Source organism: Chlorocebus sabaeus, chromosome 25, assembly GCF_047675955.1.
Source record: "Chlorocebus sabaeus isolate Y175 chromosome 25, mChlSab1.0.hap1, whole genome shotgun sequence".
In the NCBI taxonomy this organism is placed as follows: Eukaryota; Metazoa; Chordata; class Mammalia; order Primates; family Cercopithecidae; genus Chlorocebus; species Chlorocebus sabaeus.
This window is the reverse complement of record NC_132928.1, coordinates 17,720,641-17,735,293: the sequence shown is the minus strand read 5'-3', so window position 1 is coordinate 17,735,293 and position 14,653 is coordinate 17,720,641. Positions and strand designations below refer to the sequence as shown.

General features: G+C 36.3%; 1 protein-coding gene across 2 annotated transcripts in view; it reads right to left on the bottom strand.

Annotated features, from left to right (window-relative positions):
- Positions 1-14,653, bottom strand: part of LPGAT1 (lysophosphatidylglycerol acyltransferase 1) — a 94,907-nt gene that overhangs the window by 33,001 nt on the left and 47,253 nt on the right. For both annotated transcript variants that reach the window (XM_007988511.3, XM_007988514.3), the window contains 3 exons: positions 13,037-13,132; positions 8,962-9,235; positions 4,719-4,845 (listed from right to left, as the gene is read on the bottom strand). In XM_007988511.3, the coding sequence (XP_007986702.1) occupies positions 4,719-4,845; positions 8,962-9,235; positions 13,037-13,132 (497 nt within the window). The remainder of the gene's footprint in view (positions 1-4,718; positions 4,846-8,961; positions 9,236-13,036; positions 13,133-14,653) is intronic.

Below are 14,653 nucleotides of genomic sequence, written 5' to 3'. Positions count from 1 at the left end.
GTTATGCTAACTATATTGTTTCCCAAGTGAATTCTGATGGTAAGGAATGCTATCGTATAACAATATAATACCCCAGCCACCCAGAGCCATCTTTTGTGGCTCTCAGCAGATACCAAGATGTACTACATAGGAAGCACAGTTATTGCCCTCTATGAAATCTACCTAAAATATAATAGAAGTATCTCAAATATATATACACTTATTATAGATTTAACACTTATGAATTGTTAACCTTTCTCTTAACCTGTACTTTCAACTGGGAGTTTCTCTTAGAATTCTGTTTCATGGCCGGGCGCGGTGGCTCATGCCTATAATCCCAGAACTTTGGGAGGCCAAGGTGGGTGGATCACCTGAGGTCGGGAGTTCGAGACCAGCCTGACCAACATGGAGAAACCCCATATCTACTAAAAATATAAAACTAGCCAGGCATGGTGGCACATGCCTACTGTAATCCCAGCTACTCAGCAGGCTAAGGCAGGAGAATCACTTGAACCCAGGAGGCGGAGGTTACAGTGAGTCTAGATCACACCATTACACTCCAGCCTGGGCAACAAAAGTGAAACTCCATCTCAAAAAAAAAAAAAAAAAAAAATTGTGTTTCATTTAATTACTACTACCTATGAATTTGTTTTGATTTGATCCCTAATAGCTGCCTTTTAAGTGGTACTAGTGTTCTAGGAATCATCTACGTTAGCTCTCTTTTTTGTTTTTTTAAATTACAGAACTCTCTAGGCTTCTCATGCTTGTCAACTCTATAGATAACATTTTACCAACCACATTATTTCTTTTAAAACGGAAAAATTAAAATACATGAAATATCTTAAGTGGAATCTAATAAAAGTTGAGCAGGATGGATTACTTTCTGACTGTCATATGTCACATTTCCCAAGATTACACTAAAAAACTAGCAACAGGCCAGGTGTGTGGCTAAAGCACTTTGGAAGGCCGAGGCTGTCAGATCACCTGAGGTCAGGAGTTCGAGACCAGCCTGGCCAAGATGGTGAAACCCCGCCTCTACTAATAATACAAAAATGAGCCAGGCATGGTGGCATGTGCCTGTAATCCCAGCTACTCAGGGGGCTGAGGCAGAAGAATCACTTGAACCCGGGAGGTGGAGGTTGCAGTGCCCACTGCACTGTAGCCTGGGCGACAGAGTGAAGCTGTGTCTCAAAAAAAACAAACCAGCAACAGTACTGACTTGCCCAGTTATATACCATAATCACTAAGTGATCACTTCAATTAAATTCTCAAGAATGAGGGCTGCTTTATTTATTTATCTTTTTAAGTCTGCTAAGATGAAAACAAATCCTTTCTACATCATGTGAAACAAAATTGGCTGGTCCCATATAGTTTAATAGTTCTAGAGTTCTGGAGAAATTATGCTTACCTGCAGAAAGGGAGAAATTATGCTCAACTGCAGGAAAAAAAAAAAACTTTCATGAATAGTTTTTCAAATCTCCCTATAGGTGAAGATAAGCAAGCCAACAATGAACAAAACTACTATTTTTTAGTGAACTTTACAGTTTCCAGACCACCTTTTCCTATGCTTTGGGCACCCACTCCCCACTTTAAGCAGTTGATACTATCCAGTTTTTCTTTTTTTTTCGAGACAGAGTTTCGCTCTTGTTGCCCAGGCTGGAGTGCAATGGCGCGATCTCGGCTCACCACAACCTCCGCCTCCCAGGTTCAAGCAATTCTCCTGCCTCACCCTCCCTACTAGCTGGGATTACAGGCATGTGCCACCACGCCTGGCTAACTTTGTATTTTTTTTAGTAGAGACGGGGTTTCTCCATGTTGGTCAGGCTGGTCTCAAACTCCCGACCTCAGGTGATCTGCCCACCTCGGCCTCCCAAAGTGCTAGGATTACACGCGTGAGCCACCATGCCCAGCCGATACTACCCAGTTTTTCTTGCCAACCTCCCCACATTACAAGAGAAAGGGATCTAATCCCAATTATTTATATTATTAACATTTATATATATAATGTGATTTCTAATGCTGCATTTTAAAACTTTTATTGAAACATCTTGTCCTTGTTTAAAATTTTAAAAATATAACCAAATGAACAAAAAGTCTGAATTAAAACCAGTTTCTTTCCCTATGCACCATGGTGTCCTGATGGCCAAGAACAATACATGAGAAGTCAGTCTATAGTTGATAGAGACTATTCCTGGGAGCTGCTAAAGACATGGCCCATATCCCCTCTCACAGGCTTCTTGCAAAAGCACAGTACTATCCTGACACCAGGACACCTCTATTCTTTTCTGCTGTTTTCATTTGCTCTCCATTTCTGAACACAGGTCCTTACTCTCCTGTCTAACATTGGTTAGACAATAATCTTGATTAAATTCCTGGGAAGAAAATTATATCTCCTCACCTGTCCCAAGACTCCTAGGGTTTGTATGTATGTGCATATTCATAATCAGGCATAATCTGTACTTTAATATCTTGGAGTATGATTCTATAACATGATTTAATCTCTACTAGTTTAACATATTAAATTTTCTTTATTAGAAGTATTTTTCTGTATCAAACTGACCATTCCTCATCTTCTATCTATTATGAGGTTTTCATCTTTAAGTCAGGGGTCCTTAATTTCTTGAGGTCATAAATAATTTTGAGAACAGAGTGAAAGCTATGAACTTTCTCTGTAGAAAGGTATAAACATTCTCAAAATTTCATTTATTCAGTTAAAAAATTCTCTGAGGTCTATCCATGAGCCCCAGCACTAAGAACCTCTGTTTCAAGTGAATGTAAGAGCCTGTTAAAGTAATCTTGCTAAAAGTAGGCCATTTCTTCCATTTCTATGATCCTTTATGATTTGATTCATTTTTTTCCTGATTATAAACTAAAATTTCCTCTATTTATTGATTCAAAAAGAAAAGCAGGGTCACCTATACTAGAATGCCCATACCACACAATGTTTTCTTCCTCATCTCAGTTCTTTTTGGGGTATGATTTGCTAGGAAGATCTACATACATCCAATGCACATATATCGAATGCACATATAGTCATATATCCAATAGCCATGTATTCCTAGCTTGGGCATTAACACTGTCCTTCATTCATAGATTACAATGTAAAAACTTACTGAAGGTTTGCTATGTTTCACATATGTGGAAATAAAACTGTTCCTAGAGCAATTCTTCCAGGGCCTAGCACATTGCCTTATACAGAGTAAGGGCTCAATAACTTAAGTAAAAGGGAAACCTGTGGAAAGAGTCAACTGAGAAAAGAGACACGAAGAATTACACTCTTACCTTACTCAGTGTAAGCCACACACCAGAATCAACTGTAATTTTATAGTCATCCCTCACACATCAAAAAGCCCAACTATTAATTATGTAATTTTAAATTTCAGAATTTAATTTTCATTCAAATTCTTCCAACTCTGTACTTACATTTGTATTAATAAAACTCTGATGGTTTACACATATGCTACCTATGTACTATCAATGGTACGTAATTTGAGTTGTTTTCCTCTAGAATTGAGGGCTTTTGTGGCAACTGTGATGTTCCTTGGGACCAATTCCTCACCTTTGTAAGGTAGTTGCCAGGGGTTGCGGTCTTTCACATGGAAACACAGTAAGGCTAAAAGGCTTATAAAAGTGATCAAAACCCAACAGGCCTTATCAGCCTATGCTTCATACAAATACCTATCATATTTATATAAACTCCTTAAAAAAACTACATTAAAAAAACAAGAAGCTAGCATACATATTCAATAAATGTTTTTGCTATTGTTTATGCAAATGACATATTAAAATGTTAAAAATTTAAAAGTGTAAGTCATAGCTACATTACCAATTTAATCATTCAGAAAATCTTATGTGGATTAATGATTTAAAAACAAATTCAATTTCCATCACAGGTGTGTGAAGCAGAGCAATTCTATCTTGAATACAGGCTGGGTAAAATGAGGCTGAGACCTACTCGGCTGCATTCCCAGATAGTTAAGGCCTTCTAAGTCACAGGAGGAGACACGAGGTCAGCACAAAATACAGGTCATGAAGACCTTGCTAATAAAACAGGTTGCAGTAAAGAAACCAGCTAAAAATCACCAAAAGCAAGATGGCCACGAGAGTGACCTTTGGTCATCCTCACTGCTATGCTCCCACCAGTGCCATCACAGTTTACAAATGCCATGGCAACATCAGGAAGTTACCCTATATAGTCTAAAAAGGAAAGGCATGAAGAATCCACCCCTTATTTAGCATATCATCAAGAAATAACCATAAAAATGGGCAATCAGCAGCCCCTGGGGCTGTTCTGTCTATGGAGTGGCCATTCTTTTATTCCTTTACTTTTGTAACATACTTGCTTTCACTTTACAGACTCGCCCTGAATTCTTTCTTGCGCAAGATCCAAGAACATTCTGGGGTTCTGGATGAGGACTCCTTTTCTGTAATATCTCTACTAATACATACCTTCTTAAGCCAAGTGAGTATATATTTATCCTTGATGTTTGCCCTTTAACTTTTACTCAAGTGTCAGGCAACCGAATAAACATAGTGCCTCTAGAATATCACTTTTAGAGATCTCTATAACTGAGTGAAATACCTACTTCAAATGATATTTTAATATTAAAAATGCAGCATAAGAATGAACTTGAGCCAACTATTTCTACTGTATGATTAAAAACTAAATATTAAGACATTCATACTGTCCTGAGGTAGTATTGTTGGATATATACTAAGTACTAATATAGAATTCTTACCTATAATGTACATGTGTGACTGTTGGTTTCCTGTATCCAAGGATCCAGGTTTGAATATCTATAGGTTCGGCTTTGGGATAAGCTATCGTCGTATCTATTATCCACTGGAGGCCTTTTGATTTGCTGTCTGAGAACAAAGAAAAAAAGACTTAAAATTAAATCAACTTTTATATTATCTATAGCAAATAACATAGATTACTTGACCAGTGTAAGGTATATCAATATACCTTCTGCTTTAAGAAAAATTCTAAGGATGAACATTGGTGCTACTGTTCTATAATGTTCTTTAGAAGAAATTAAGCATTACTTATTGTATTATAAAATGGATGAACCTCGAAACAAAGAACACTATTATCTACTGGACATGCACCATTCAAGTATCTGATATAATTATGCACTATGAAGATCTAATTTATATTTAACACTCCTATAAAAAACTGACCTATGTAAAGGTCAGAAGCTAAACTCACATCACAGAAACAAAAAACAGACTTCAAAACAAAACAAAATCATTCACTAAACATAATATAATATAATATAATATAATATAAACAGCAAGATTTGTGATACTGAGGATAGGCATTAATAAATATTGGAACATGGCAACAAAATTAAGCATTCTTTATGGACACACTTTGTTGCTGCTCTTGAGGCTGGGCGTAGTGGCTCATGCCTATAATCCCAGTACTTTGGAAGGCAGAGGTGGGCAGATCACCTGAGGTCATGGTGAAACCCTATCTCTACTAAAAATACAAAAAATTAGCTGGGTATGGTGGCGTGTGACTGTAATCCCAGCTGCTTGGGAGGCTGAGGCAGGGTAATCGCTTGAACCCAGGAGGTGGAGGTTGCAGTGAGTCAAGATCACTGCCACTGCACTCTAGCCTGGGCACAAGAGCAAAACTCCGTCTCAAAAAAAAAAAACAAAAGGCTGGGCGCAGTAGCTCATGCCTGTAATCCCAGCACTTTGGGAGGCCGAGACAGGCAGATCACCTAAGATAGGAAGTTCAAAACCCTGTCTCTACTAAAAATACAAAATTAGCCAGGTGTGGTGGTGCACCCCTGTAATCCCAGCTACTCGGGAGGCTGAGGCAGGAGAATCGCTTGAACCCAAGAGGTGGAGGTTGTAGTGAGCTGAGATCGCACCATTGCACTCCAGCCTGAGCAACAAGAGTGAAACTCCATCTCAAAAAAATAAAATACATAAAAAGTAAAAAATAAATAAATAAATAAAAAGCAAAATATCTCCCTCAGTTTTAGCAAGAGTTATATGTACACATAAAGCAATAAAGCTTCCTGCCTTTTGGAAGGTACAACTGGTGACTACTGTTGTGGAGAGGGGATGGTAAGTTCTGCTAAGTTTGATCCTTTGCACATTGTTTTTATCCCAGCATGGGGTACAAAGGTGAGTGAGAACTGACAGCAGAATCATCACAGAGGATACTGATGGCCAGACTTTAAGAGTATAATGGTCCATTCTTTATTTGAAGTATGTAAGAAATTCCTAAAAAAATAAAACTCATTTTCAAGCATAAGTCCAAATGTGCATTAGGAATCAATGATATATTACTTTTGTATGTCAAATAATTTAAAACTGGCCTTAAATTCTGTAAAGATTTTAGAACAACATTGTGAAGGAGAAAAATATACTTGTAAAACAAGTAAAAAAAAAAAATTTAAAAATAACATATTGCTAAATGAACTGAGTTTATGTAAAGAAAAACACACTTTAACAAGCTACCAATGATATGCATGCTGAAATGTTTAGGAGTAAAGCATACTAATGAAGCTTATTTTTAGACACATTAAAAAATGAAACAACCAAGATGGATTAATGGATGGATAGAATGATGAAGAGATAATCTAGTCAGCTCACAGATATCCACTGCAAAATTCTTTAAACTCTTATGTATGTTTGAAAATTTTTATAATTAAATGATGAGAAAAAACACCAAAATTCAGTTTAATATCTGTTAAATCATGTGGTAACAAAAATATTAATCTTTTTAAAGTTAATCAGACAGAACTTAATTTTGGTATATGTGTATGGATCACATATTAAAACAAACACAAAGGCATGGTTTGTGTATACATGGAATAAAATGCTAGTTAATATAAACACAAAAGAAAATAAAATGTAAAATACCAAAACATGGAAAAGAATAATAAAATACAGGTAAAACTAGTTTTCAGGTATACTTACGGTTTTTCTTCTAAACAGGTAGAATGAAAAACTTTAAGGTAGGATTAAAAAATAAACTACTCTGCTTTAGTTACAAACGTAAACTAGTTCTCTCTAAAAGAAAACATTTTTTTTTCTTCACTATTATGCAATCAGTATAACAGTTGCCCCTACATTTGAGATCTAGACCACCACAGGATATTGCCTGGGTGGAACTATTTTAAAACAGCAGTCTTTATTAGTGCAACTAATCCTGTTTGGAAGACATTTGCCTTCAAGTTTTGGCTTGGCTGCCATTGCCACAGTGTCTCTCCAGCAGTGAAACTATTCTGAACGTTCCTTTTCTATTAAAAGACTCTTCCAATTTGTCTTTTTAATAGATGATGAAAGATTAAGAGAGCTGACTGCCAAGCAGCTGCTTGGGAAAAACAAATAAAAGGAAAACTCAGTTAAATCTGAGTTAAATCACAGACATTATTTCTATGTCTGGTCCTGATTGCCATTTAAAAACATATTGTTTCTGAGGGCCAATCATTTCAATTATTATTTTATTTTATTTAAAGAATATGAAAAGAAATAGCAAAATACTGCAAAGGAAACAGGCCTAGTGAATGCCTTTCAGCTTTCTAACTTATAACCAGACTTTCACAGTAGTATCTTAGGTAACTTGTTCAAAACAGTCTCCATGCTATGGGCACAAATATCTTCTGCAAAACTTTATAATTTACCAGGCTATCTGCAAGACAGCTGCATCTTTGAGTATGATTTGCTTTTTGATGGTGAGAAGGTAATACACACACATTATTCTTAAAAACGGAAAATTCAGAAAAGCATTAATAGAGAAAAATAATCCATAATGTTACAACTCAGAAAAGCAATCACTGCTAACATTTTGGTGTCTTTCCTTTCACGCATTTCCTACCGCCTTGTTGTTTACAGACTTGAATTCAAATTGTTTTCAGAAGAGTTGTATGTTTGCCCACCCTATTAACAGAAGAGCATAAATATTTTTCCAAGCCAATACAAACACTCCATAAACATCATTTGTAACAGCTGTGTTGTATTCCGTTGTATGGATATTTGATAATTACTAATCCATTCTCACTTCTAGCTAATTCCAATGTTTTGGCTATTATAAATAATCTGTAATAAACTTCTTTGCCTGCATTTCAGATTATTTCCTTTTGATAAATTTTGCAGTGGAATAACTGAGTCATTTATTAACACTTAATGCTCTTAATACTATCAAATTGCATTAAATTAGTTCTCTGTATTAAAAACAAACAAGGCTGGACACAGTGGCTTACACCTATACTCCTATACTCCCAGCACTCTGGGAGGCCAAGGCAGGAGTATCACTTCAGGTTAGGGGTCTGACACTAGTCTGGTCAACATAGTGAGACCCCCATCTCTACAAAACAACTAAAGAATTAGTCAGGCATGGTGGCATGTGCCCACAACCCCAGCTACTCAGGAGGTTGAGGTGGGAAGATCGCTTGAGCCCAGGAATTCAAGACTATGGTGAGCTATGATCATACCACTGCACTCCAGCCTGGACAACAGAGCAAGACTGTCTCCCAAGAAAATCCAGGAAAAAAACAAAAACAAACAAACAAAAAGAAGACCAAAAAGCTTTCTCAATTTGATAAATGAAAATATTATTTGATAAATGAAAAGATTAGTTTTTCAAACATGTCATTTCTATAGTTATATCTTTTAGTCTAGCAATTCTACTTCTAGGAATCTGTACTACAGAAATAGTTCCACCAATATGTAAAGACATTTGTAAGAATGTTTACTGCAGCCGTGGGAATGGCTCCATATAAGTAAGACAGGAGAAAGACATCTTTGACTTTATGCATTTCTGTATTATTTGAGTAAATTACTAAAAGCATAGACTATTTTTGTAAATGGAAACATTTTTTAAAAATTACAGTTTCATCTTCTCCCTAAGTATTATTTTTAACACAAATTATAAATATAAAAAAGAACAATGATCATCTTCTGTAACTCCAAAAAATCCTTTAACTCCAACAAGGTAAAAAATGCTAAAAACCATCATACCTAATTCTTTAGCATCTCCTCCTGCTGGACTTCCATTTTTCTGTTGTGCTACAAGTGCATTCAAAATAATTTTTGTTGCCCCAGACCTTGGCAGAGTAACATTTGTAAGAAATGGCAAGTTATTTTTCTTGGCAAATGCCTGACTTGTTTCTCGCCGCTTCCTGAGGAAGCCCCCTTCTGGAAACAAAACAATCCATTTTCGATCTCTGCTCCTGTAATTATTTTCTAAGTGCTTCTTGAGAAGCAGCAGCTGTTGGTCACGATAAGATCTTCCCTAGAAGGCACACACACATGTAATAAGTACAGGTACATCCAAAGTTAAAATGCCATAAAATTAAATAGAAATTACAGCTTCTAAATTAAAATCCAGTCATAGACTAGAACAGTGATTTCCCTCCCCCAGCACCTTACTTCCCTTTTTGACCACAGTGGTAAAAAGAGAGGTTATTAGCACTTATATAAATAAATCTGTCTTTCTGAAGGAAAAGGAAATTGTTCTGATTGCCCTTGAAAGTTCAGCCATTCATCAATTCAGCGACTATTTACTGAGTGCCTGCTATGTGCCATGCACTGTCCTAGGCACTAGACATAGAAGAGGAAATAAGAGACTTTCATGGAGCTTACACTCTAGTTTGGGAAGACGGTATATGTGGAGTGGAAATTCAACTAGTAATATGTGTTAGGAAAAAAACAGTAAAAGGATAGAAAGGGTCAAGAGGGTCAGAGAAATCCGCTATGAGGAGGTAAAAATGTGAGGGAATAAGTCATGTGAAGATGCAAGGCAGAATATTCCAGGTGACAAGAACGAAAAGGACAAAGGTCATTTATTTGGTGGGAATGAGTATGGCATGTTCAAAGAACAGCACCAAGGCGAGTGTGGCTGAAATGTGATAAACAAGGAAGTCAGTGGTAGGAAAAGAAGCTACAGAGGGAGGTGGAGACCAAATGAGAAGAGCCTTATGCATGGTAAGTAGTTTTGGAGGGGACATCTTTGGATAGTTTTGAACAAGGAAGTGTTATAATCTTATTTATGTTTAAAAGTCTGACCAGCTTGGGCAACATGGTGAAACCCCGTCTATACAAAAAATACAAAAATTAGCCGGGTGTGGTGGCACATTTAGTGGTCCCAGCTACTCAGGAGGCTGAGGTGGGAGGATCATTTGTGCCCACAAGTTCGAGGATGCAGTGAACCCCGATGGTACCACTGCACTCCAGCCTGAGGTGACAGAGTGAGATCCTGTTTCAAAAAATAAATAAATAAATAAAAATAAAGAAAATCTGCTGGCTCCTGTGACCAAAAGACCACAGGAGATAATAAGTTAGAAGATTTGCAGTATTGCACACAAGGGAATTTGACGAGATTCAATTATATTGCATTGATGATAAGTAGTTACATTCGGGAAAAAATGTGAAAGAAAAGCTAAAAAGACATTTTAATGGACTGTATCTTAGTTGAGAGGGAAAGAGAGAAAAGATGACCTGAAGTCTAAAAAGAAGAATCTAGAAAAATTTGTAGGAAGGCCCAAAGCTTACAACAAAGGTTCTTTCTTTCAGTGTGATCAATTTGTCAATATTTTCCAGCCAACAAAATTACAGAAGCTCCTCAAAATAATTAGTATGCTTTCAGTCTTCAGATTAAATGTATCCCAAATGGAAAACATGTAAGACATTTTCTTAGTTTACTGAGGTGAACTGATTATGATTAAGATAGCTATTAAGTTCTCAAGATTATACACAAAATATTTTTACTCTTCTTGGAAAAGCTTGTCAAAATGGTCTAGTAGTAACGTCTCAAGAGAATTTTTCTTTTAAACATTAATGCTTTTTCCCTTCCTTCCCTTCATGTTATAGACTTTTATTACTAGCCTATCAGAGAAAAAAATGTTGCTCTTTAGAAATAAATTTGTAAACTTTCTAGATACTTTGAAATATAATCTTTATGTATGCAAAACTTCACATAGTAATCACAAGAAAATATTTTGGAGTACCTAATTTTCGACTTTTATCTAAAAGTACACTGATAATCTAGTATAATTTAGCCTCTTTGTTTTTTTTTTTTTTTGAGATGGAATCTTGCTGTGTTGCCCAGGCTGGAGTGCAGTGACACAATCTCGGCTCACTGCAACCTCCGCCTCCCAGGTTCAAGCGATTCTCCTGCCTCAGCCTCCAAAGTACCTGAGACTACAGGTGCGTGCCACCATCCCAGCTAATTTTTGTATTTTTAGTAGAGACAGGGCTTCGCCATGTTGGCCAGGCTGGTCTCAAACTCCTGGCCTCAAGCAATCTGCCCAACTCAGCCTCCCAAAGTGCTGGGATTACAGGCATAAGCCACAGAGCCCAGCCTCTCTTCTTGATGCCTGAGGATCATCATTAGGGTCAACTGTTACACTACACTATAAATTCAATTATTTCCTAAAGCTGGAAACGAGGTAAGGTGCTCAGCTAGCTTTTCAGATCCCTGAGACTGCTAAGATTTCTAATTGTTGGTTCTGCTGCCTTCTCTGAGCTATTACACTAGAATCGTTGTTAAGTTGTCCTGATCAGTTTATTTTGTCTTGATCTTGTGTCCACTCCCAATTGCCACTTCTTGTGGTTCCAGGCTATGCTTATATTTGTTTCTCTGCTCAGAAGAACAAAGGGTGTTTCCAAAAAAAAATGATATAATGTCCAGTACATAAAACTGTCTGGAGTAAAGTATAGGTGTCTTGTGACACCTATTTTCACAGAACTTAGAAGTTTTTCTACTCACTTCCAGCTTATTTCTGAATTTGTGGTTCTTGGAAAAGGCTTAATTTGATTCACCAGTTATTTATTAAGTAATTATTATGTGCGAAGCACGGCACAATCCAGGTTGTTAAATATGTAAACACCAAATAAGTGTAGTGTTGTCATACATAAAAGCGTTTACATATCATATTTCAGTCATCCATTCTGGTGAAAATAAAGCATGTAATACTAGTAACAAGTCAAGAAAATAATGTAGTACTGATAAGAGGCTATCGTTCTTCCTACCTAAACTATTCCTAATGCTTGGGACTTCCCAATACACCTTCCTCCATCAAATCCATACTTATTCTTTAAAACTTGTGCCAAGTATCATCTTCTTCTCTGAAGTTTTTCTGGATTCACATAAAACTGATAACTTATTTTTCCCACTATGAATTCCCAAAACATCTCCCATTATTATTATTACATTAACTTATTTATTATTTATTAATTTATTTAATAATCTGCCTACTCGTAATTTAGATATCTACTATATTATACAACAGTGCCTTATAAATAAAAATAATAGTGATACAATAGTAGTAATCAAGATAAAAATGATGATGAAGGTAGCAAGCATTGTTCCGAGTGCTTTATAGGTATTACTTCATTTAATCCCCACAACCACCATTGTGGGGGATACTACATATTATTCAAGTTTGTAAAACAAAGAAACTAGAGTGTTTAAATAATTTGCCCAATTCACATAGCTAAGAAACTGAATAGTGGGCAATGTTTACTAAACTAAATTGTACCCTCTAAATGGGAGAATAGAGGTTAGAATGTTTGCATTTTAAGTATTTTAGTACTTATCCATACTCAAATTGAGATTGAAATAAATGGTTAGGGAACAAAGATTCAGAGAAAGAGCTCCCTGAGCTGGGCACGGTGGCTCACACCTGTAATCCCAGCACTCTGGGATCCCAGGCGGGTGGATCACTTGTGGTCAGGAGTTCCAGACCAGCCTAACCAACACAGTGAAACCCCATCTCTACTAAAAATACAAAAATTAGCTGGGCGTAGTGGCATGCCTATAGTCCCAGCTACTCCAGAGGCTGAGGCATGAGAATCACTTGAATCCAGGAAGTGGAGGGTTACAATGAGCCAAGATGGTGCCACTGCATTCTAGCCTGGGTGACAGAGCAAGACTGTCTCCAAAAAAAAAAAAAAAAAAAAAAAACAAACAGAGCTCCCTCAAACCAGTTAGCAGTAGCCCTACCTATTATAATTGGTTTTGTTATACCTCTTTTTATAATCAATAATCAATTTGACCAGCTATCACTGTGGGAAAAAAGTGCTTATTACTTACCTGTCTTATAAAGAAGTCTCCATGGACCAGAGAAACAATTCCAAAGTTTGTGTACTTAAAAATATGATCCATCAACCACATCATCTGAGCAACAACCTAAAATATTGAAAAGCAAGAAATAATATTGGGTAGAAGAAACCTGACTATAGTCAAGCCGAGTCTCCAAGCTTTAAATATAATCATCCAAGCATACTTTTAATTAACCAAAATATTTTAAATCTACCTCTATTTCTACAAACAAAGCACAGTTACTAACAGTGTCTACATGAAAAATTACAGGTCTTGATTCCAAGTCTTCGAGTCCTAAGTTATAGGTACATATATCACTATATAAAAAATGAAATTCAATTAACTTCTTAAATTTGGACTTAATGATTTCAAATTTGTTCTACCCCAAACAAAGTCTCTGGTAATTCTTACATAACTTGCAAAATTATTTTGAAATAATACAACAAAATGGTTAAGTTATCAAAGAAGACTATATATTTAATGAACATTCACTTATAGCTTTATAGAATCTGAGTGTAGCTTCATGGCAAAGTACAAAAAGTTAGTGTCCAAAATAAAAACATTTAAAAATTAATATAATAGAATGATTTACATATTCTATTATGAAGAATATTTATTAGTGTATGCAAAATTATGCTCTTTGCCAAGATAAAAATATTTGTAGTGCCTTAGTCCTTAAATAGAAAAATATTATCCACTGCTGATAAGGGTTAATACCTATGTCGAGGACAGAAGACTTTCTTCCATGCAAATTTAAAAATTAAAAGTACAGGTCAGGCACAGTGGCTCACGCCTGTAATCCCAGCACTCTGGGAGGCAGAGGCAGGTGGATCACTTGAGGTCAGGAGTTTGAGACCAGCCTGGCCAATATGGTGAAACCCCAGCCAGGTGTGGTGGTGCATGCCTGTAATCCCAGCTACTTGGGTGGTTGAGGCAGGAGAATTGCTTGAATCTGGGAGGCAGAGGTTGCAGTGAGCCAAGATTGAGCCACTGCACTCCAGCCTGGGTGACAGAGAGAAACTCCGTATCAAAAAAAAAAAAAAAAAAAATTTAAAAGTACAAACAGGATCTAATTAATGAATCAGTTAATTGTTCTTTCCTTCTGAGGAAATAGCATTCCTTGTTATAAGCCTTAACTGAAGTGAAAGCTGCAACCTCAATCAAGAATGCAGTAAGCTCTACTTTGGTTTCCCATGGGAACAATAGATGTAAACATCATCTCTAAGAACCAATTTATGTGAACCTACACATATGGAAAAAACTAAAACACTGATATCCATGTGTTGCTTTTACAAAAGCATTATAAAAGCCCACAGATGATATATATTACAGCTTCTGCCTTAGTTTTCCAGCTACACAACTCCTACTCCATCACCTTTATAATATTAAATCATTTTTTTTAAATGAAGATATATGCCTAGTAAAGAACGAACTGATACCTCAAGCAATTAATATAGAGCAAGATAATCACTAGCATCCCATCTTGTTTCGCTTTAAAATGATGATTACAGTACTTTGTTTAAATAGACTGAGATTTGGACTAAATGAAATTTGTTGAAAAGTGTCCCCAAAACAAACAAAAAGCAGTGGATTCAACCTATAAAGCAT